Raw genomic sequence first — 23203 nt, forward strand, 5'->3', positions numbered from 1 at the left:
AAGCCGCGTTTCTTCTTAGATTAAAATCCCAAGCAATTTAATTTGTTTGCTCGAAAGGAAACGCATACAAAACGAAGTGGGGGAACATGGGAATTAAAATCTTGTTTCGATTTATCCTATCCGGTTACTTCTTGACCGATTATTCAATTCGTCGAGAGTCACTCGTTTATACTAAAGCAGGAGATCTCTTATAGTTTTCCATTTACAGGCAACGATTTCAGAAGAATAGCGATCTTCAGTCCAGAAGATGGAAAGCTAATAATGAATTGCTCAGGATGCGCAATGACAAAATGGCCGGATGGACGTCCCCCCGTGGCTCGAAGGGTTTTCCGGTATGTACTGTTCTATCTGGTTTTATCATTCGCTCGTTCTCTGCGAACATTGAAATCTGACTACCACAAAAGATCCGAGCAATTACATATATCAATTAGTGTTTTGTCTTTCAGTTACCCACTAGTTGAACATCTACCGCGAATTCGAATATCGACGCATCGTTAATTGAAAATTACATATACAATCAGACGTACAATAATCAAACCATACCCTCTCCTTACGTATTTAATTATACAGATAATGATAAATAAATCATTGGACGCTAATGGATACATTTCAAATCGCTGTTGATAAATGAGAGCAACGATGTCAAATATGCCATTTCTAGCCATATAATTATTTACAATCCATGTTATCGTTTCTGTATGCTAATAAGCTATTATTTGCGCGATAAACGTGAAATCGACAGGTTCAGCAACCGAGAATTCAATCGCGTTAAGGACGGTTGCATGTAAAATTCAATCACATAAGCAATTCACATAAAATAGCTGTAAAGATCTCCCTTGCCAAATGGGATTACAACTTACGATACGATACAACGTATAAGTATACGACATGAAGGATAACTATATATTCGGATTCACGCTTTCTCGTCGGGTTAGTAAAATTTGATTATCGTTCCCCGACGGAAATGTTTCATAAATCATATGTTTTGGGAAATATCGTGAAATACGACGTGGTCTACTTTCGAAAGACACCAAGCCTTAAAGGATTATGAAGTTGAAAAACTTGGCATTCGCGGTTATTCTCGTTATTCGTGAGATTCGCTACAGTCCTCGTTATGAGTCTATTACTATTCAAGAACATTCTAATAATAACAAATGGCTTATTTTTCTTACGACCAGGTTGAGAGTGGTAACAGTAGCACCTGCAGCTTTTCTAGCAGTTACTTGTCTCGCTAGCGTTGGTGTCACTTTAGCGTTCGCTTTCTTGGCGTTCAATTTACATTTTCGTAAACACAAGTAAGTTTTACGATGTTTCCGTCGTTTCGCATTGATCGTATAGAAAATGTAAAGTGTTCCGTTTCTTATGACTGGCAGGAGCATAAAACTCTCGAGTCCTAGACTGAATAATATGGCTGCCGTCGGCTGTGGTTTAGTCTACGGTGCGGTCATACTTCTGGGCTTGGATCACGCCACGCTACCGGATAGCAACGACTACTATCCTACAGTGTGCACAGTGAGCATTAATTTTCTATTTGCTAACAGTCGTTAGTTTGGTAGGTGAAATTATGTTGCATCGCGTATATCTATATATACAGATCGAACTATTTCCATGCAACGTTACACTTTGTATTTCGTACGATATGTCACACGGTTTTTCAGGCAAGAGTATATTTGTTGTCTGCTGGCTTTTCCTTGGCATTCGGATCGATGTTTACCAAGACCTATCGCGTTCATCGAATCTTCACTAGAAGCAGAAGCGGCGTTGTCAAGAACAAGGTACGATATGATTGAAAGTACGGTTGACATTTAACGCGCAGTATAATTCTACTACCTACAGTTACTTCAGGATACTCAGCTTATAAGCTTGATCTGCGTTCTGCTACTGATAGACGGCCTCGTGGTAACCTTGTGGGTAACTTTTGACCCCATGCAACGTCATCTCCGAAACCTAACTCTGGAAATTAGCCCACAGGATAGAAGCGTAGTCTATCAACCTCAGGTATCGAAATCGAAACGACGTCGAAAACAATTTCACCCTTACCTTTGCAACTTTGGTAGAGAGGCTCATTAAGATATGGATGACGTTCCCTTTAACCAGCGATAATCAATTAATTTACATCGTTGGTTTTCGATACAGGTAGAGGTGTGCCGTTCTCAACACACGAACAGCTGGTTGGGCGCACTTTACATATATAAAGGTCTATTGCTAATCGTCGGTGTATACATGGCTTGGGAAACGAGGTAAAAATATTGAGTTAACCTGCATATTTTATATACGGAATAGTTTTTGTAAGTAAGAATTCATTAAAACAATCGCTCGGGGAAATCTGTCCACATGGAACTTCCAATTGGAGAAGCAAAGTCGAACTGGAGTTTAATGAGGGATGCCATTAGTGCGTTCATTAGCAAAGATGTTTCCTCTTTTTGTCGGAGTTTTAGCATTGAGCTGTTGATATTAAAACGTTCCAAGGCCAAGTCGAGAATATAGTAATGGAAGTATCGATTTATTCATTGTAGAGTTAATGTAATTTTGATCAACAATTTAATTCTTTATTTATACTTATACATCTATGTTAATTATTTCTTACTTTGTACTTTTCTATATCATGCATAATTCCAGACACGTGAAAATACCTGCTTTAAACGACTCGCAATACATCGGCATGAGTGTTTATTTCGTGGTGATCACTTCGGGGATTGTGGTAGTGCTGGCAAATTTGATGTCCGATCGCGCAACCTTGGCCTTCGTTACGATTACCGCTTTAATCTTGGCTTCAACGACCGCAACGCTGGCGTTGCTGTTTCTCCCGCAGTTAACAAACATCTTGGCTGGCGAAAGGGCCGACCCTGTTGTCCAGAGTCTCGGCCTGAAGATCGAATGCAATACAAGGAGATTCGTGACCGATGATAGAACGTAAGTAACAGCTACTGTTGTCGCGATACGCCGCGTCGCGCCAATGACTACTTCGCAGATAAGAAAAAGGGGGTCGAAAGCAAATGGAAAATCAGAAGAAAACAAGAGCGAAGAAAGAGGGTAAGCACAATGGCGCTGGATACGGTGACAATAAAGGTTTCTTTCGCTTGGTAACTAATCGTTTGGACGGATCTAACTCGAGACGATATCTTTTTATCGGTGCTCGGTGGCTGAACTCTTCGCGTTATTCCTAACGGTACCAAGGTACGATTCGTTTTAAACCAGGACACAGACATCGTTCATCATATTTTATTCAACTACCGACTTTCACTGAATTTTCTTTCGAACGGTGCCTGCTAAAAAAAAGTTTATTGAATTTTCCATTGAGAATTTATTCGATATCGAGTTAGAGAAGAGGACGAGATCGCATTACCATCAACGTTTAAAATTCCCGATAAAAATTCGTTGGATGTTACCGATCTATTGAAAATAGTACGCGAATTAGTATGTGATATTCGCAAGCCTAGTTACGACACTACGGTATGCAACTGCTTTTTAACGAATTTAACAAAAATTATATTTCATGGTGCAACAGCGAACTTCAATACCGCGTGGAAGTACAGAATCGCGTGTATCGTCGTGAAATGGCACAGCTGGAACTGGAATTGGCCAGATTGGAGAAACAATTGGCACAGGAACCGGTTGAACCATCGCACGCTTCGTCGAGCGCATCGATTCCACAACGCAATCCCAGCATCGGGGGTGGTCTACCTTTGTTATTGCTCAGCGTCCTCCCACCGGTCATCCCTAGGGCTAGCTGGCCGTCCGCTGATTCGTCCGGTGAGTAAGATTCTTCTCCACATGATGCAAGATTCGTTGTGCAAATAAATTCGTGACGAATATATAATCGAAGATCGTTTCACGATTCGTTACCCTTCGCCAAACAAAATCGTCCCTGTTTAAATTTGCACAATGAATAAACTGTTTTATCAAGGAGAGAAAGAAGGAACGATACATAATTAATGTTCTTCTCGTTTCGTCGTCCTTCCATCATTCAGATGTTCGAGAAAGGTGACCGAATTCCGTTTATTGCACGCAGTTATCTGAACGTTTATGACGTTTACGTGCTTGTATCAGTATTTAAAAAACTTGTTGAAAGTTGAAAGAGGAAATTAGAATAGGGAAACCAAATGTTTCAAAAGTGTTCCGATTCGTATTGCGATACAAGAAAACATTCCCCAATTTGCTGACTTGCCTAATGTTTAAAGACGGTTATGTTATTTTTCGAGGAAAACTGCATGAAAACTGTATTGCCGAACAATGTTTCTTGCGCGTTTGTTAATAGCGTACAACGTTCATCATGCTGCGGTAATTTAAAGTTTTGTTACTCTGTCGATTTGATACAGCTATTAAATAAAATTAGCTGCTACTTAAAACTGCACATGAAACAGTTAATACAAAACCAACCAGCTTGATTGTCAGCCTGTTATTGCATTGGTCTGTATTACTAGCCTGAGGACATAATTCATACAGTTCTGACATATTAATTGCCATTCGAGATACCAGACTGCACTCGTATTTCCCCGAGCTCTAAGTCCCAAACCGCTTGACAAGTTTGGACAAGTCTCTGACAGGTGTATGTACGTGCATACGCCCCATTCTGCACGCTAAATTGCACGTTTGATCCAATGTTTCGGAATGCAATGACATCCAATCGAATAGAATCGATGATAAAATTTGACGGTCAACCGAATGAATCTGCAAATACTTAAAGCAGGATCCCCGTTTATGCTTTTGTTTAATTCGTAAATAACATAAAGCTTGTCGATCGAACATTACCCCGTGATGACATTCGATATTGAAAGACGATCTATTACACACATGTAAACACGAAGATCTTATTTAGAGAATTCGGGAACATTGCGTTCTCACGAAAAACGCGAGCGGTTCTCCTCCTTCCTCTTCTACGATATCTTAGCACCTGCTTCCGCTTTCGTACTGTGTGCTTCAATTCGCCTTATTGGCTCGAATGTCAGTAAATATTAATATCTATTATTAATGCAACACGATTGGCAATTGGGCACGTATAGACTTGATTTTTCTGTAAATTAGGAATACGCCGCGGTACTGTAGCGTTTAGCAGCCAACCGGATTTGGAACCGGACGGCACACGAAGAAGTCTTGCAGATATTTACAAACTTCACCGACGAAGAGAGACGGAAGGACCAAATCGTTTGGGTGTTTTTCAGCGACTCTTCAGTCTTTTCGGCAGTCGTCCTACCAGCAGGAAAACTTCGACTGCCTCGTTTACTGGTAAATTGTATAAAAAAAGTTAAAAACTACTAATGGAATATAGTGTAATATATAGTGTAATAGTGGAAACGGTTAATCATGTCAAAATCTCATAGGAGTAGCATCGGCACTACGGGTTCACATGGGCTACATTGCCGGTTTGGTACCAGGCACGAAAGCAGCATCTACGTGTCAAGTTAATGCCCAAGGCAGTCGTTCGCCTCATCCTCGATGTGGCTCAGGACCAATAATTAGTATTACTAGCGAAGAAGATCGCAGATTAAGCCTGGGGCTACATCGTAAAGAGTACAGCGAGCCCAGAGTCAATTTTAGTCTACCACCCAGTAAGTACGCCCAAACTATTTCTTTATGGTGAATTATTTTATCGAGTACTTATATCGTTTCATTCCAAATACAGCGAGTACGAGATATCAACGAATCGCAATGAAATATATGTAAATCTATTGTAACGTACGTATTTTGAACCGCTCTTCTTCTAGAAGCGAGTACCAGCCAAACATCGTCACGAGAAAAAATTCGGGGATCTCCGCGATTTCCACATCGGATAGTGCCGACAAACAGTTTAAATACGATTGCCCCAGGATCCTCGATCTCGAGATCTCACCGATGGCATTCCATGGAAGACGCGAGAAAAACTAAGGTCTCTCAACTCCCTCGTGGCTCATCGTGTAGCCCTAGCTGCGATGTATGGGCCACTCGTGAATTCGGAATTCCATTAAGTGAACTGGGAAACACTGCTCGAGGCAAGAAAACATCAGAATCATTAACCTTAACCATTATGGCGGAATCGAATGTAAATTCTGATGACGCAAAGCTCGGCAACAATTTAAAAAAGCTCTTCGAAGAAAATGATACGCAGGGTAACGTTAGTCCTGCCGACTCGGAGCTGAAAATCACCCGATCCATATCCTCATCGTCTTCGTCACCAACAAACACTAGGACATCGAGTGCCACATATGGTATGTCTTCTTCTAGAAAAGAATCCAGTTCCGAATCTGCCCAACTAGATACAAGTACAAACTTTATTCAGAAATCAGAGTGTTCTCGACCCTCAAGTCCAACAACTCGCGCGACCAATTTGAATATCCCTGCAGAGATGGATAGTCATATGAAAGCATCGTACGAAAATGGAAAATCAACTGCCTCGTAGATTAAAACAATAAGTTGCGGAAAAAAACGATTTCCTGTTGCAATATTCTTCCTTCCTGTACTAATTGTCTCCTGACACATATGTTCTTAATCGAGAGAGAAAAATCTACTCTCGCTACTGTTTATGATTGATAAAAGATGAAGGATCATCGGCAAATTTCCGAAGAACACGACACTTGAAAATACCGCTGGCTCCTTCTTTTTATATTTTTAATTATATTTATTTTATTCTTCGATTAAAAAATAAAACATTATAAAAATGCAATTGTATACGCGACAATCTTCAGTATTCGTATTCATGAAAAATCAAGCTCAAATTGATTGCACAAAAATTTAGTGCGAGGGTCAAGAGAACCAATCACTGTTTAAATTTATCGTGTGTGTTCCTTAGTAATTGTGCCAAAGATAAAACTATGGGGCCCGTAAAAGTATACAGCTGATCGACTTTATGAATTATCACTTTATGGAGGGACCAAAGTATAATAATAATCTCTTCTTCGTTGTCTAATCGATGTTTAATTGTTGGAAGTTCATAATATTTATCGATGAGTTCAATAATAAATATAATAATTCTGATTGTATTTTAATTGCTTTATTATCGTTTCGTAAAACTAGACGACTCAAATTATGTAAAGTCGTAGAGGGCATGCTGAAAATACTCTTACAGGTCCAACGTCAAAGTGTTCAGAACCCAACCCTTCCTGAAGTACCTGCACTCGATGTAACAGAAAAATATCTCTTCGTAATACAGAATCATAAAAACAAAAATATTGGTTTCTTCTGTAAATCTTCAAGTGTGATGTACTGATATTTTAACATTAATACGCGTAAAGAGTACATATTATATAAATAAATATATATACATATAGATAAAAAGAAAACAAGTGGGAATATTTCCCACGTTTCGTACCTCGAGTATCTCGTATGTGTCAATCACTGAATTATTAACTTAATACTAAGCAATAATCTTTGTCGGTGCAATTAAAAATGGTGTAATAAAGACATACATATATATTCTACCTATTTATTGCAAATAACATTATTTCCATTCTATTAAGAATAAGTAGTGATCTCCTTTGAAAGTAAATCAGAATATTTTATTATTTATCTATTTTTAGATATAACGATGCACATGAATTAGTAGAGTAGAAAAAATTATATATTTTTGTTAACAGAGCAATTATTTACATTATGCCGTAATTGCAACTGCAGATTTCATACATACGAATGATGTAATGGATATAATTATGTACGATAGAAGTTAGGCTGATTCGTATAAGATTAAGAGAACAAGTTTTACCAGTACATATAATAGAGAGAATAATTATTTGAATACACATAAAGAAAAAAATTCTGATAAAATAAATTATACAAGCAATATTTGTCTATAAATATTTGCATATATTTACAATGGTATTGCATTCCAAGACATTTAAGAAACTTAACACATTGCGTTCGCTTTACAATATATGGATGTATGTGTATAGAGTATACACAAATATTATCATCTAACAGAGCTATGCAATTTATAATTGCAAAATTAAAAAGATCTTGAACGTACATATTCCATAAAAAACATAAAATAAAACATAGAAAAACATAAATTAGGAAATTTATATTAAATTCCAATGTGTATTGATCTTAATATTAATCAAAATCCGTTCCGATATACAAAGTAAAGCATTGAATAATGTTTTTTCGATACTATAAAATAATTAACAAGTTTTTTTCTAATTTTTTCATTTAGAATACGAATAAACGTTTTTCAATTGATTAAATAAAACGTTAAAATCACAGATTCAGGATCATATTTAAACCTAGAAATTACTACATATGTACTACTTTCCGATCGATTTTGTTTCGAAAAGTCGTGCCTCCATTAGCTATATAGTTGCCTGAAATGACAAACGATCAAGGTTAATATATTAATAATCAAAAGATGAAATAGGTTCCATGTAAACTTACAGTGATTTTTTCCAGTATAGTTTCTGCTGGTTTATCCTTTCGAACAAGTTCTTTTGGACTTGCTTTGATTGGTGTACATTTTTCTTCCTCCATTTCGCTCTTTTTCTCTGGAATTTTCAAAGCATTTTGCGCTTCTATCCTTTTACGATTTAAGAACGCCATGCCATGGACTCGAAGATGTTTATCTACCGCCGCCTTATCTTCAAAAACCGCCATACAAACATGACATTGATTTGCTTCGATAGACTTTCCTTCAGCCTCGAGATCATCCACATTATCAGGAGCGTAGGAAGTATTTTGTGCCATATAAGTTATGGGATCCTCTATCCCGTGAAATGCTTTCAGATGCATTTGTAAACTAGGTACTACCACAAAATTGTCTCCACATTCCAGACATACTAAGTATCGGCCTTTGATTCTATGATTGCACGCGATATGCTCTCTCAAATTTGTCATATTCGAGCATCGCTGATCACATTTCTTACACCTGAAATTACCCTCGCTATCTTCGGCTGTTTCTTGTGTTACACATAACCCAAGTCCTGTAAAATTTACGTTTTTCCCATCGGTATTATATTTTTTTGGATTCCACCGTCGTCTTCTTTTTGAACTCGATATAGTACTTTCGGACTTGCGCTTTTTGTTATCTAATAATTCCTTGTAACCACCATTAATGAATTCTGGTGACATTCGTAGTAAGTTTATGGCAACTGCTGATAGCTTACAATCTTGCAAATGTTTACCCTGAAAATGATTACTTATAACTGATTTGGATGTATTTATTAATTCCCTGCATAAAGGACAATGAAAGTTTAGGATCTCATTTGAATTAGTTGGATTGATTAGAGCAATTCGTCGAGGAAAATAGCGATTAACTTCTTGATCGCGTGAAAATACTGCCATTTTTCCTCCTTTCGCTATCTGCCCAGCTTTCTTAGATCGATTCAACTCAAGCACGTGTTGAGGAATTCTAACAAGCGGAGGAGGTTTCAAAATTAATTCATGTGTTATAGCCTCCGGTTGTTTTTGACTCTGTGTTTTGTTCGAAACATCCCTTGCTTCTTGTTTTGTTTCATCTAATTGAATTTTTGCTTTTTCGCATGATGTGTCATATGTACTCTGGTCGTTTTTCACTTCTGACAGGTGATCTTGTTGAGGAGATTCAACTTTCACTGGGCCGGGACTTAGTTGAATCGTTTTGGTATCCCATACGCAATCAATGACATGTTCGAGTTCAGTTTTGATCTCCTGACCTTGGTGAGCTTTGTTTTGTTCGGTTTCTTTATTTATTGTGTTATCATCCATCCTCTGAGCTTCACGTTCAAATACCTCAGACATAATATCTCTAGCATTTATAATCTTACTTGTTGTCGTATCGATAAATTTCGAAGTTGCTTCAATCTTGTCGCATTCAGAAATATCCGACGTTAGGTCAGCCATTGACCTAACGTCGAGTATCTTCGGTATGATTCCACTCAATTTTGGAGAAGATTCTGAATTAGCATTAACAACTTTAGAACATAATGGTGTTTCATAATTTATTATGTTATCATCCGTCCCCTGAGCTCCATGTTCAAATACCTCAGACGGAATAGTTCTAGTATTTATAATCTTAGGTATAACAGTTCCATCTTCGCAAGACTCTGTGTGTGCATTTGTGAATTTATTTTGCTGTAAACTATTTTTCAATAAATTTGCTGCGGTTTCCACTTGAGAAGTATTCCATAATGTCTCGGAACTTGTAAGTTCCTCTAAACGTGTTTCATGTTCACTTTGCAAATGAGACATAATTCGTTTCGCCTCTACATGAATAAACGTACAAAATGGACATGTGAACCATATTAATCTTTGAACGACTATATGTTTTTCCATGTGTAACATGTAATCTTCGCAACGTACAATGCACCGCCCAAGTTTACATAGTACAAGCCTTATGGGTTGATGGTCATTTGCATCCGAATGTTTATCTTTATGATGTTTTCTATATTCGGAATATGATGGTAAAACGATGTAACATTTATCACAAACTACCTTATTATGACTGTGCATAATTGCGAAATGTTTTGCGACAGATTCCATATCTTGAAAACCATCTATTTCACAAATTTTGCAACCGAGAACACGCCTTTTCAGCGTGTGGAAACAGGTAGTCCATGTATGGACTTCTAACGATCTATATGATGTAAATTTACGATAACAATCAGGGCACAAATACGGTCTCTCCTTGTCGTGAAATGTTTGATGAGCTACGAAACGCGTCGAATTACCTTGATACGTATGACATTTGTGGCACATATGCTTATAGCAAGAACAATATATATCGTTTTTCGCAGGCTTTGAAAATCCTGGAATATAGTACTTGGGTTTTTTAATTTTATTACATGCCTTACAAACAGGTTTTTCATCTGTTTTCTCATATTCGGATTCCCATTCATGTAACAGTGCATCTTTCTCCTCTTTGTCATCAGATTTCTCAATGCATTTATCAATACAATGTTTCAGCACAGTCTGCAAAATATGAACTGCTTTTAAGTTTTCTTTGATCACATTATCAGTTACGAAATTCATTACTATTGATATTTCTTCACCAATTTCTTGTAAATGATCGTATCGTTTCTTCAATTCGAAATAAGAAAGATGAAAAAATTCATTTAGCATTTCTTCTCTACATTTTGTTATCATCGTAGATGTATCAACAATAGAATAAATTGGCTTTTGATTAAGAAACTTTACATCGAGATACAAATTTTGGTCTTCTCCTTTATGAAATGTTAAACTTTCAAATGAATTGTTCATATTTTGTACATCAATACCAATGTCTTTATGTTCAGTATTCAAATAAGGTACATCAACTTTCTGAGAACCCTTTGCTGACAAAGAAGTCTGTTTCGACTGAATATCGCAGCTAGAACTATTCGATAATTCCGACGGGGATGGTGAAGGTGTTAAAGGGGAAACATCATTATGAAATGAGTTCGTTTTTTCCTGATTCGATATATTTTCTATTTCAGTGGAATCTAAGGGTATCAATGGTGGAATATTGTAGAACACTAATGGTGGAATATTTGTAGATTTTGATTGCACTGTTCCTTGTACATTTTTCACTGGTACCACAGCATTGGATGGGGTTTTTAAATTTTTAGTAAGACCTGATGATTGCTTAATAATATATTTCCGTCCGTTTTGATATATAACCCTACCGGGAAAAGGTCGTAATTTATTTTTAAAGGGCTCGGTTTGGTTTTTCGAACTATTTCTGTTAGTTTCTTTACCGGGTTGAGAAAGATTTTTATTTCCTACATTTATTTTCATTTTCGATAATTTTTCAGTCCCAACAGGTATTAAGCGAATTACTTCTTCGGAAGATGATTCTTTGTTATTATCGCCAGGTGCATTATCAGAGGCGTGTCCTATAAAAACAATCTTTTTGTTATTGATCATGTGAGGTGGTAGCTGATTAATAATTGTATTAATATCAACATGTTTCGTACTTTGAAATCTAACATCCTTTTGACCAGAATCAATGGTCAATGTATATAGATTTTGTTTCAATTTACCTAACTTATTTTTGTATGTATCCACCTTTGCTGTACAAGATACATCAGATTGAACCTTGGACACTGGTGCTATTTTTAATAAATTATTGCGAAGTGTTTTATTTTCTTTTCTATCAGATTTTTCTTTTACGATATTGCCTTCTGTAACTGTCTTGACTGATAAATTGTTACTAGATTTATGTGTTAAACTCTTCCATAATTGTTTATTGGTAGGACACTTTGATAAATCTTTGATATCACGTTTAGACGCTATCATTGTATTACCACATGACATAACCATATTGGATGAAATGGAGTTTAAATGTCTTACTTTATTTCGTTTGAACTTATTAATTACATTTGGACGTTTTGGAGTGCACGAATCTTGCACTGATTTTACAGAAACTGTTGTGTTTCCTTTCCTTTCCTTATTATTATCTGGAAACTCAGATTCAAGAAATTTTGAGAATCCACAATTCACAAAAGTAATGTCATTTACTGTACAAGGACTGTCTTCATTTTCAATCATACTTTCATCAGAGATGGAAACCCTGGTATCTGTTGAAGATGGACTTGTTCCTTTATCAACACTTTCTACTGACTCAGGAATATTAATATCAGAAAATTTCTTGCCATTGTTAGGTGTAGAATGAGCAGAATTCAAAATAGAAATTTGCTCCTCTATTGATATTTCTAATGGCTTAAAATGGAATCGACCATTATAACCTTTAAGAATAATAGTAACTGGATTATTGGCATCTTCTGTCAATTGCCACCAATTGTTATCAATAGTTTTATTTTTCAACCAATCCATTATATGAACTTTTATTATAAATGTATGTTCCATGAGTGCTTCGCATGTTAAATCTACTTCAGGATTCCAGTCGATGATATTTGTTGGTAAAGGCATTAACATTAAGTCACCTATATTTACCAAATCTACATTATGAGCTTTCAAATGTGCAAAAAATTGACATTGATTGTAAAAGATTCTTATTGCCCCAAATTTTTGATTGTTACGTAAACCTCTACTTCGTAAATATAAGCGTTTCTCATGATCCAATTGTAAACATGTGGAACACAATATACCTTTTACAGAGCTATGTTTACAAGCAGTTACAAAACAATGATGACACCAATATCCCAATATCCAACTTTTCCTTGCAATATGGTCTTCCAAACTGCTTCGAAAATAGAAGCTAACAAAAAATAAAATTTCCATATATTACATGTATTTCTATTTAAAAACTAATCCTTACATATACTATATATAATGCTTTATAATGCTGCAGTTAACATACAAAATATGTAAAAAAGATACTTAAAATATATTAGTATGTGTGTATATGTGAACTTACCAGTCTTTGCATTGTGTACACATATATAGATTCTCACATTCTGGAACATACTTCTCCAAAGGAAAGGATGGTAATATTGGCTCATAAGGTTGTGTCTCTGTTATAAAAACAGCATTTTTCACTGCTGTATAATATTTGTCGCCCCACCTAGTTTCAGTCCTTCTATTCCTTCTTAGTTTTGGCATGAGATTTTATTATTATATGTCACAATATTTAGAGTATCTTAAACACAGGATCCATAAGCACCAAATTGATACTTGAAAGTTCATAAATATAGATATGAACTATTGTAATAAACAATTATTTATAGCAATGTGTTAAAAATCAGTGAAATGCTGTTATTTCTACTAACAAAGTATAATACTATACCAATTATCATATATTTTTTTATGACATACAATGAATATAATATGGCACTACAGACTTAAAGAACATTATACAAAATTTATTCACAATCTTGTCACCAAATCTCACCATTAATTACGCCTGTCATATATCTTTTTCATATCATACAATGTATTAACAAAACTTAAAGGATTGTTCATCAGTAAACCGCCATATTCAGCCATGATATGTTTTGCTGTTTCCAGCTCGTCGGTAAAACAGAATACACCGAGCTGCCGTTGCGGCAAATGGTTGAAGTAATATTAACAAATGCACAGCTATTGTATGTACCTACATACATATCCTCCAATATATACATACATATACATATTTTTTCTCTCTCTCGAGATATATATAAATAGAGAGAGAGAGAGAGAGAATTACCAAATGTTTTACATTTATTATTTTTGTAAATTATTTTAAGTTCTAATTCTTAGGATATTTTCAATGCTATTAATGTATGCATATTATTTTATATAATTATCACCAGTAAAAAGGGATATGGATATTGAATACAATTGTGGACTCTTATGCCATAGTGAAAAGTTGTATCCAAGCACCTTTGAAGATTCTGGAAATATACATAAAGATTATTGAGTTTATACAAATAAAGCAATGAGTATCATTTTACAGTATATGAAAATAACATTTAAAACTACACTATGTTTTATTAAAACTGTGTCTTAGACTGAATACGTATCTTAAACACTACATTTTTTAATATTTGGTTAGTACGATTTCATTTTAAGATTATTTCAAAACATAACATATAATTGATTAATACTAGTTTTATTAGTAAATATATTTTATATATTTGAAACATAAAATTAGCTTATATCTGTTTACATATTTTCACATAAGTTTTTACTTGAATGAAATAATATGATTAGTTAATACACATATTCTTAATACTTATTCTCTCTTAATTCTGTTTACAATATTTATAATTGTAGAATATTATCTTTTTCTGTTTTAAACACACACCAGTTAAGTAATACTAAACAACAAATAATATACACTAAACTTACAAGATATTCTGCACTTATATACTTGAATAGTTCATTAATAATTCCTTATATTTTATGTTCTCATTAAGTGGATATTACAAAGCAGTTGTAATTACAATGTGATTATATCTCAAAAGAATTTCAAAAATTTGTACCCTTTTTTAAAGCAAATGTTACATACATTATATACATATACGTATATTTTTTATTTAGATACCCTAGCCATTGATAATGGTCTACAGAGAGCGCTAGCTGTAGTTTTGGATCTCAGTATCTTACAGAATGGAATAAAAATATATTTAATTTTTATAAGAATGAGTAAAACATAATAAATATATATAACTCCTAAATTAAAAAATGTGATAAAATGTACATATATAATAATATATTTTAGTCATAATAATATTATCTTTAAACTATTATAAATAACTGCTATTTTATAATTCTATTAGGCTATGCTGTTGAATTATATAGTTAAAAATAAATTAATATGTGTAACTTATTTAATAATATTTGATAAGAAAATTTTCGACTAATTTATAATGAAATACCTAGTTTGCATTCTACCAACTTATACATATATCACTATGTACGTTACGTGTGATAAATAAGTACTTGCTTTTCCCTCTCCAGAGAGCACCAAACTCACTAAGAAGAAGTGCCATCAGAAAGGCAGGTATGTTACGCAAATAGATAAAATGTCGTTCCATCAATTCAATGCATTTACTGGTCGTTTAAAACAATCGACACAATTACAAGCTCTTTATCCATTAGTAAGTAATTAACGACAAAAATTAAGCCAAAGGTTCTTATATTTTCCAACATCTTCTTATCATTTTTGCTACTTTGTTTCAATGAAGTATGATTTACTTTGTTTTTAATATGATAATTATAAAAAATTTTTAAAAGTTTACATTCAGTTATTTATTGTTAAATGATATTCCCTATCATATGCTAGAAATGTTAGATAAGTAAGGAATGAAGCTTTGCATCTTTATATAACTACATAATATCAATAGAATATAGGTGTAATATCCAAGAAATTAAAAAACTATAATATAAAAAAAATTGTATATTTAAATTTAATATCCTAAATATAATATTATTTGTATCAATTTCATTGATTGCATAATAATATATAAAATTAATACTTGTGTCGTAGTCCCCAAGACCATTAGAAAAAGTAGAACCAATAAAAATGATGTTTGATTCTGTCAAAACTAAGCCAGTATCTACTTCATTATCTGGCAAACAGAATTATTCTACAGTACCTGCAAAATTAAAGAAGCTCCAACAGGAATGGCAGGTAAATATAAATACATATATATCTGTCGATAATAAAATTACATTAGAAAAAGAAATATAATAAATATACATTTTACAGGTTGACTTAACAAAACCTACATACCTTCTACGAGGTAGATCGGATAACATGATTGTTGCAGGACTTTCTGCAGTTACTGCAATTTGTTTTGTCGCTAATATGTACTACTTATTAGAGCTCAGGAAGAAATTTTAATGCATATAGGAAATTAAAATGCTTTAGTATAGATATACTTAGGAATGATATTTGTTGTAAAAAATAAATTATAACTTCAAGTAATATTTTGAACTCATTATAAATAAATGATTAAATATACATTTATTTTATTCTGCCGTCACACTCCTTTTCATAGTTAGGTTTTCGTTTGTGTATAGTGAGAATATTATACTACACATGTATAATATATACCAAAATGTGTTGTATGCAAATATATATGAATTACATATATGTATGTATATAATGTACATAATGTATAGTAATGTACCTACATAGAATTCTATATTTTATCTGCGAATATAAAATATCCTAACCTATACCACAAATACAAAAAGTATAGGATAGACCTAATACTTAATGCATTTTTGTGTCATTTGTTTCGTGAACTTTAAAGGCAAGTTCATATACAATTTAAACATCAATTCGAAGTTTCCGATTCAGCATACTCTTATTACATGCTTATTATAGACGAGGTACTGAGATCTTGACATTGATTAAATATAGGATAGACTTGATATATGGAATTCGCATCTCATGTTCTGAAATTGCTTTTTGGTTGTTACGGCGAACGTAGGAATTGTATCAATTTAATCGCCGAAAATGATAGTATTCCATACTATATCAACAATGTTGGAAATGACACCTATGTGGTAAAAGAGCTCTAAAGCACTCGAGACGTAAGACAGAAAAATCCACTAAGTGATAGGTCTATCTTTTATTTTGTCTGTGATAGTATTAAACGTCAACTTAAATGATACACAAAGAATTTGCAAGAAAGCTACTAGTATTGGAAAAAGACATTCTAAATATTTGTAAATTAACATTTATCTGCAATGGATGAAAAGATTATTTCAACTGTAGTATTTCATCCTATTATTTCTTCAATACAAAAAATTGCCCTTTATGAAACAAAATCTGTAAGATCTTACTTTATGTTATAAGCAATAAATTATTTAAATATTCTTGAATACATATAATTTACGTTCCAGAGATTTTATTTAATGGGTTCAAATAATACTTTAACACGTTTCCGTGTATTAAAAATAGACCGTATGGAACCGAAAGAATTAGTTGTTGTAGATGATAAAAGAGAATATACTCAAGATGAAATAAAGGACCTTGTAAATATGATAGACATGGGTAATCGTACACGTACTGGGCAAAGAAGTAATATTGGAGGAGTTGCCAAAATTGTTTCGGCTTTTGGAATTGTTGGTAAGCAATATTAATTTCTTTATTAGTTACTCACATAAATTATCAGTACATATGCTTTTACAATAAAGAAATTTTTCATATTTTGTAATAATTATATATGACTCATAATTGTATAGAAAGAATAAGAATATAATTTTATATATCAATTCTTTGTTTTTTATTAATACATAGTTACATTGTATGTAATATGTAAGAGCAGCGTACATGTCAGAGACATAGCTTAAGCTTTATAATTTTGCATGATTTAATTCTTGGCATGCATGTTTATTGCATTTTAATACTAGACGCAAAATAACATAAATATACATAGTAATATTGGAGTAAAACTATTGCTAAAATATTATATAAGACTTAGTTTCCATATATTATGTATTTGCTTGCTAACAAAGGCAACATTCACAAAGAATCTACATCTGACAATGGTGTATCAGAAGAATCTGAACACCAAGAATGTCAGAAACCATTGCACAAACCAACTCAAACTAAATTCACCTGGAAAACAATGTGGCAGAGAGAAACTTTCCCTCGACTAGTACCAGCTTTTGGTCTTCTTGGTAAGGACCAATCTTTCATATTCAGTGAAACATCATACATTTGAAACAGAATAACAATCTTAACAAAGAAAATTTAATACACATGCACATATACACACAAAAATCAACTTTATAGTAAGTGATACATATGTAATATAATAAGATGCAAATGTAGCTTAAATGCGATAATGGTCATTCTGTATGGTAACTTTACAATAAACTATTAATTTGAAAATTTAAAACTCAAAAATAAAATTGTATGCAATAAGAAATGATATTAAATACTTATTGTACCAATATAAATATTCTGTGTGTAAGATATTGCAGCACATGTATGTTTTTAGCATGATATCACACAAAATTATATTTGCATGCTATTTTACTTGCAGTTAGAAAGTTAACCATGTTATATGCACAATATATTAGATATGTAATAAATAAAATGTAAAATTGATTTATACTAATAAAATAATTAATGGTTAAAAATTATTCTATTAGGTTTTGTACGTTTCTTAGAAGGATACTATATAATTCTTGTTACTAAACGACGTAGAGTGGCTGTAATTGGGCATCATACAATATACAAAATAGAAGACACTTCAATGATTTATATTCCAAATGATACTATTCGTGTTTTTCATCCTGATGAACAAAGATATGTGAAGATGTTTCAAAGCATAGATCTTAGTAGTAATTTCTACTTCAGTTATTCTTATGACCTAACACATACTTTACAAAATAATATGACTCCACCAAAACATATCAAACCTGATATTTTTAATACAAATAACTCGGATTCAAATCAAGCAGGGAATAGCGATACTGAAGATGCAGAAGACTTTTTCAATATTTGGGCATCTAAAAAAAATTATTGGAATAATAGGTTTGTTATAATAATCAACTAATAAGTTTTTAAAAATTAAACACTCAATAAAACTTGAATAATTGGTAATATTTTTAGTGGTACAGAAAAATATATCGATTATGGTGTGCGAAGTAATCCGCACCGTCGATTTGTGTGGAATTCGCATTTATTGAAACCAGTAGAAAAGGACTTGCATCGTGACTGGATTTTATATGTTACACATGGTTTTATTGGTCAATCAAATGTTAGTATTTTTGGAAGATCTATGTATATAACTATTATAGCTAGAAGGAGTAATAAGTATGCAGGTACCAGGTTTTTAAAACGTGGAGCAAATTTTGATGTATGTACAATTAAATAATATTTATGTTGCGCTATTGTAACTGTATATCACTAAAAGGTAATTTTATTACTTCAGGGAGATGTTGCAAATGAAGTAGAAACAGAACAAATTGTACATGATTCTGGAGTGAGTTCTTTAAGTAAGGGCCGTTTTAGTTCTTTTGTACAAATGCGTGGATCAGTTCCTGGACATTGGAGTCAGGATGTTAGTAAAATGGTTCCTAAACCTACTATCACTTGTGATTTGGCTGATCCTTATGTAGAAACAGCAGGTATGGAAGTTAAATGGTATCGTTATGTTTATATATGATACAATCAACATCTAATTATTAAAAAAAACCCAGGTGCACATTTTAATCAGCTTTTAAGAAGATATGGTTCTCCAATTATAATTCTCAATCTTGTTAAAAAACGTGAAAAAAAGAAACATGAAAGTACATTGAGTGAAGAATTATACGTGGCTGTTAAATATTTAAACCAATTTCTATCTCCAGAACATCATATTCAATACATAAGGTTTGACATGGCTCGAATGAACAAAAGGTACAACTGCATGATTTTATGTTCTAGTATGCAAAAGTATTAGATATAATTTTTAATCATTTTTTTTTTTCAGAAAAAAGTTTAATGTTATGGCACGATTGGCAAATATAGCACATAATGCAGTTTTGAAAACTGGTATTTTTCAATCACAAAATCCATATTACAGTCAAAGGAATTTATTTTCTCCTCAGTCTAATTGCAATAAAAAATCTCATAAAACAAATTCAAACACGATTTCTTCATTCAATACATATGGCGTTCAAAATTATACAAATATTTACATTGAAGATAATCTATCTGTCAGCTGTAGTACCGATTTTAAATTTACCAGAGAAAATAAGTATAATGAATTACATTATATAGAAAACAAAGTAAGACAATGCTTCGGTAAAAGGGGTACATTACAAACTGGTATTATTAGAACAAATTGTGTTGATTGTTTAGATCGTACGAACACAGCACAATTTGCGATAGGAAAATGTGCTTTGGGATTCCAATTGTGTGCTTTAGGAGTATTAGAATCTCCTAAATTAGAATTTGACTCTGATTGTGTAAGAATGTTAGAAGAATTATATGAGGATCACGGCGATACATTAGCATTACAATATGGTGGCTCTCAGTTGGTGCACAGAATAAAAACTTACAGGTAAAATTGCATAATATTGTATATATTTTCAATTATGATGAGAGATTTTTATTTTATGATTTAGAAAAACTGCACCATGGACAAGTCAGGGTAATGATATTATGCAAACTCTCAGTAGATATTATAGTAACACATTTAGCGATCAAGAAAAACAACATACAATTAATTTATTTTTAGGTAAATATAAATATGAGATTAAGTAATATTAGAGGCAGATCAGAATAGTAAATAAAATTTATATCTAAATATTTTTTACAGGTTTATTTATACCTGAAGAAGGAAAGCCTCCTATTTGGGAACTTCTAACAGATTACTATCTTCATCACAAACCCGCTTGTCATTACTCCCGTAGAACAAAAGCTTTAACGCAGTGGTGGGATACTACTGTATTAAAATGTCTACCATATGCATTAAATGAAATAACAAAAACATGTTCAGAAATAATACAAGTTCAAAATTCAACTGAGGAAATGATTGATGTTTATTACGATTACCATAGGTATTGAAACATTTCATAATGTGAATATAATATTGTGGTTCATTTATATATTTTTTTATAGGCCATACGAACTGTCTTTACTTTCCGAAGTTTACGCGTATAAGATTAGTCATTCTGTTAGAGATTTCATGCCGCATTTTACAACCAGTTTTAGTCCATTTGCAGTACGAATACGACCAGGTAGAAGAAGGGAAGAAACTGGTAATAAAAATTTAAATATGAAGAATCCTTCAATGACTGGGCAAAGTAGTACCAGTAGCACAACATCGAGTGCAAGGTAGTACAAGTCATTAATAGAGCAAGGAAAAAATTGAAGCAAATGTAATTTTTTGAATCTTAATTTTTATGTGTAATATTTCGTAGCTCTAGCGATGATTCAAGTTCCGACGAATATGAGAATCATCAACATACTAATGATTCTCAATTCGTAATGTCAAAAGAAAGTTCGGAATTCACATCTTTTGAATTATTATTTCCGTCTATGAGAGAAGTGTATGGTACTCAACCTCAATATCCTAAAAGGAATGATGTCATATTATATAAAAGGTAAATTGCTTCTATACATATTAAAGGATACTTTCTTGATATATATTTTTAATAGATTTGCATTAATTGGACGCAATGCGACATATTCCTCGGATTACACGAAACTGCGTTTAAAATTATCTCAACAAGTGTCATTCCCTGAAGTGGCAACTACTGTAGTTCAAGTACCAGTGGTAAAGAAGTCTAGCATTAGTATATATGAGCAATATGTTAAAAGAGCCGAGGTAAATATATATTGTCATTAGTATATAAATCTTTTTTATTGTATTAAAATTATATATATTATTTAGGTAGGTGGTTCTGTGCCAAGCACCAATGATATTATCTTGTATGAAAATTATGTGAAACAACAGTTACCAAAAAGACTAATATATTCAAATTGAATCTATTATGTGTTAAAGTTTGTTTTATGTTTTTATATACATCTATAGAAATTAATGTATAATAAAGTGTTAACAAAATCTGGTTACTTCTTTATGTACGTTTTATTCACACCATCTTTTAGAAATACATATATTCGCAAAATGAGCAAACATTATATGTAGTCTACTTCAGCTTCTTTTTTGGTCGAATATTATTTGTGTGGCCACACTTTTTCTTACGACAGTTGGTTGCACGTGGATGAAGACGGGCATAACATTTTCTACAAATCATTTTATCACAATTGTATTTCTGTGCAAGAATACGCAAAGTAGGTTCGATGACACCACCACGAAGTCGAAGAACAAGATGCAAGGTAGATTCTATTCAAAACATAAAAACTATTGTTATGGGCTATAAAATATATAAAGTATTGGAACTTCTTTAATGATGTTACAAGATACCTTTTTGAATATTATAATCTGACAGAGTACGTCCATCTTCCAATTGCTTTCCAGCAAAAATAAGACGTTGCTGATCAGGTGGAATTCCTTCTTTATCCTGGATTTTAGCTTTTACATTTTCAATAGTATCTGATGCTTCTACTTCAAGGGTGATGGTTTTACCAGTCAAAGTTTTCACAAATATCTGCATCTTGGTGTATCTATTTTTTAGTATAAAAAAGATTGAAACCGTATATGTAATAAAAGATCATAATGTAAAACAGGGACGTTACAAAAGTATACAATATTTACTCGGCAAAATGGTTGAGTTCGACAATTAATTTTCTACGTTCCTAATTTCTCTTTGTTATCTACTATTTTTTTTATTATTAAGTTCACTAAAATATGTAAAAGTGACTAGAAAATTTCACAATAGACATTTCGTTTATAAACGTGTATTCTAGCAACGTAACGCGTTGCAATTGTTTTTGAAACCCTTTTGTTTAATTGTTTCATTATATATGTAATTTTTTTATTAATTATTTACTAATTCAATTTAAAATCAATTTATAACTTCGTAAGAACATTTCAAAGCATAAAAATTTTAAACAATATTGAATTCTTACCGTTAGAAAAGCGTGCTTGCTGAAGACAACCTAAAAGGACTTTACGATGGCAGCACTGTAACTTCCGTCCACATGAAAATCAATTATGTAGGTATACTAGCCCTCTCGTGGCGAATAATACTATTATTTCAAAGAAAAGTATTTGCAAGAATATTTATTGTGTTTAATTTGCATACAAAGTGTGTAATTATTGAAAATTTACGTCGTTGCTGCATATTTGAAAGAAATTGTTTTCAGCCTATTGTGAGTATTGTTAATGAATATTATTGTTTTCAGCCTATTGTGAGTATTGTTAATGAATATTAATAGTTAAGACGATTCATTTTCAACGTATTGTACAACTTGAAAACCTTGATACAGTCATTTTTGTAAAAAAACACCACTTCCTGAATATTATCGTTATTCTTATTACAATCCATA

The 23203-nt window shown here is 32.8% G+C and overlaps 5 protein-coding genes across 15 annotated transcripts in view; 3 read left to right on the forward strand and 2 right to left on the reverse strand.

Annotated features, from left to right (window-relative positions):
• Positions 1–7909, forward strand: part of LOC126867747 (gamma-aminobutyric acid type B receptor subunit 1) — a 40987-nt gene extending 33078 nt beyond the window's left edge. For 4 of the 6 annotated variants that reach the window (XM_050622608.1, XM_050622613.1, XM_050622611.1 and 1 more), the window contains exons 9-19: positions 209–332; positions 1179–1295; positions 1374–1512; positions 1659–1775; positions 1837–1998; positions 2137–2240; positions 2620–2913; positions 3509–3753; positions 5026–5226; positions 5322–5549; positions 5706–7909. In XM_050622608.1, coding sequence (XP_050478565.1) covers positions 209–332; positions 1179–1295; positions 1374–1512; positions 1659–1775; positions 1837–1998; positions 2137–2240; positions 2620–2913; positions 3509–3753; positions 5026–5226; positions 5322–5549; positions 5706–6376 — 2402 coding nt within the window. In that variant the 3' untranslated portion in view covers positions 6377–7909. Of the gene's footprint in view, positions 1–208; positions 333–1178; positions 1296–1373; positions 1513–1658; positions 1776–1836; positions 1999–2136; positions 2241–2619; positions 2914–3508; positions 3754–3971; positions 3985–5025; positions 5227–5321; positions 5550–5705 lie in introns of those variants that run through there. The other 2 variants (XM_050622609.1, XM_050622614.1) reach the window with 2 other exon arrangements.
• LOC126867748 (uncharacterized) lies at positions 7517–14832 on the reverse strand. 5 transcript variants are annotated; one of them, XM_050622617.1, is made up of 5 exons: positions 14647–14832; positions 13709–14189; positions 13235–13456; positions 8341–13075; positions 7517–8270 (listed from the first exon to the last, which is right to left on the reverse strand). In XM_050622617.1, exons 3-5 carry the CDS (start codon positions 13417–13419, stop codon positions 8259–8261), a joined length of 4932 nt encoding a protein of 1643 aa, XP_050478574.1. In that variant the 5' UTR covers positions 13420–13456; positions 13709–14189; positions 14647–14832; the 3' UTR covers positions 7517–8258. The 5 variants fall into 5 exon arrangements, with proteins under 5 accessions (XP_050478574.1, XP_050478576.1, XP_050478575.1 ...); XM_050622619.1 differs by having other exon boundaries at positions 8341–11750; positions 11898–13075; positions 13235–14189; XM_050622618.1 differs by having other exon boundaries at positions 8341–11750; positions 11832–13075; positions 13235–14189.
• Positions 14833–15225: 393 nt separating this feature from the next.
• LOC126867753 (uncharacterized) lies at positions 15226–16264 on the forward strand. Its single transcript, XM_050622626.1, has 3 exons — positions 15226–15398; positions 15788–15931; positions 16010–16264. Exons 1-3 carry the CDS (start codon positions 15324–15326, stop codon positions 16142–16144), a joined length of 354 nt encoding a protein of 117 aa, XP_050478583.1. The 5' UTR covers positions 15226–15323; the 3' UTR covers positions 16145–16264.
• Positions 16265–16405: 141 nt separating this feature from the next.
• LOC126867750 (polyphosphoinositide phosphatase) lies at positions 16406–21823 on the forward strand. 2 transcript variants are annotated; one of them, XM_050622620.1, is made up of 14 exons: positions 16406–17082; positions 17155–17380; positions 17770–17934; positions 18412–18796; positions 18875–19121; positions 19197–19392; positions 19465–19663; positions 19737–20309; positions 20374–20486; positions 20568–20808; positions 20870–21085; positions 21172–21354; positions 21410–21578; positions 21645–21823. In XM_050622620.1, exons 1-14 carry the CDS (start codon positions 16999–17001, stop codon positions 21735–21737), a joined length of 3090 nt encoding a protein of 1029 aa, XP_050478577.1. In that variant the 5' UTR covers positions 16406–16998; the 3' UTR covers positions 21738–21823. The 2 variants fall into 2 exon arrangements, with proteins under 2 accessions (XP_050478577.1, XP_050478578.1); XM_050622621.1 differs by lacking the exon at positions 17770–17934.
• Positions 21821–22941, reverse strand: LOC126867752 (ubiquitin-60S ribosomal protein L40). The gene is made up of 3 exons (XM_050622625.1): positions 22784–22941; positions 22179–22378; positions 21821–22097 (listed from the first exon to the last, which is right to left on the reverse strand). Exons 2-3 carry the CDS (start codon positions 22366–22368, stop codon positions 21901–21903), a joined length of 387 nt encoding a protein of 128 aa, XP_050478582.1. The 5' UTR covers positions 22369–22378; positions 22784–22941; the 3' UTR covers positions 21821–21900.
• Between the last annotated feature and the right edge of the window lie 262 nt (positions 22942–23203).

This window comes from Bombus huntii, chromosome 7 (genome assembly GCF_024542735.1).
Source record: "Bombus huntii isolate Logan2020A chromosome 7, iyBomHunt1.1, whole genome shotgun sequence".
Taxonomy (NCBI): domain Eukaryota; kingdom Metazoa; phylum Arthropoda; class Insecta; order Hymenoptera; family Apidae; genus Bombus; species Bombus huntii.

Bases quoted from the DNA above. Each gene is read 5' to 3' on its own strand.
- LOC126867753 (XM_050622626.1), top strand. From the start codon at position 15,324: ATGTCGTTCCATCAATTCAATGCATTTACTGGTCGTTTAAAACAATCG. The intron at 15,399-15,787 runs GTAAGTAATTAA...CTTGTGTCGTAG, and splicing joins TACAAGCTCTTTATCCATTA to TCCCCAAGACCATTAGAAAA. The intron at 15,932-16,009 runs GTAAATATAAAT...TACATTTTACAG, and splicing joins AGCTCCAACAGGAATGGCAG to GTTGACTTAACAAAACCTAC.
- LOC126867752 (XM_050622625.1), bottom strand. From the start codon at position 22,368: ATGCAGATATTTGTGAAAACTTTGACTGGTAAAACCATCACCCTTGAA. The intron at 22,098-22,178 runs GTATCTTGTAAC...TGTTTTGAATAG, and splicing joins AGATTATAATATTCAAAAAG to AATCTACCTTGCATCTTGTT.
- LOC126867750 (XM_050622620.1), top strand. From the start codon at position 16,999: ATGGATGAAAAGATTATTTCAACTGTAGTATTTCATCCTATTATTTCT. The intron at 17,381-17,769 runs GTAAGCAATATT...TTGCTAACAAAG, and splicing joins TTCGGCTTTTGGAATTGTTG to GCAACATTCACAAAGAATCT. The intron at 19,393-19,464 runs GTATGGAAGTTA...AAAAAAACCCAG, and splicing joins TCCTTATGTAGAAACAGCAG to GTGCACATTTTAATCAGCTT.
- LOC126867748 (XM_050622617.1), bottom strand. From the start codon at position 13,419: ATGCCAAAACTAAGAAGGAATAGAAGGACTGAAACTAGGTGGGGCGAC. The intron at 13,076-13,234 runs GTAAGTTCACAT...ATTTTTTGTTAG, and splicing joins TGTACACAATGCAAAGACTG to CTTCTATTTTCGAAGCAGTT.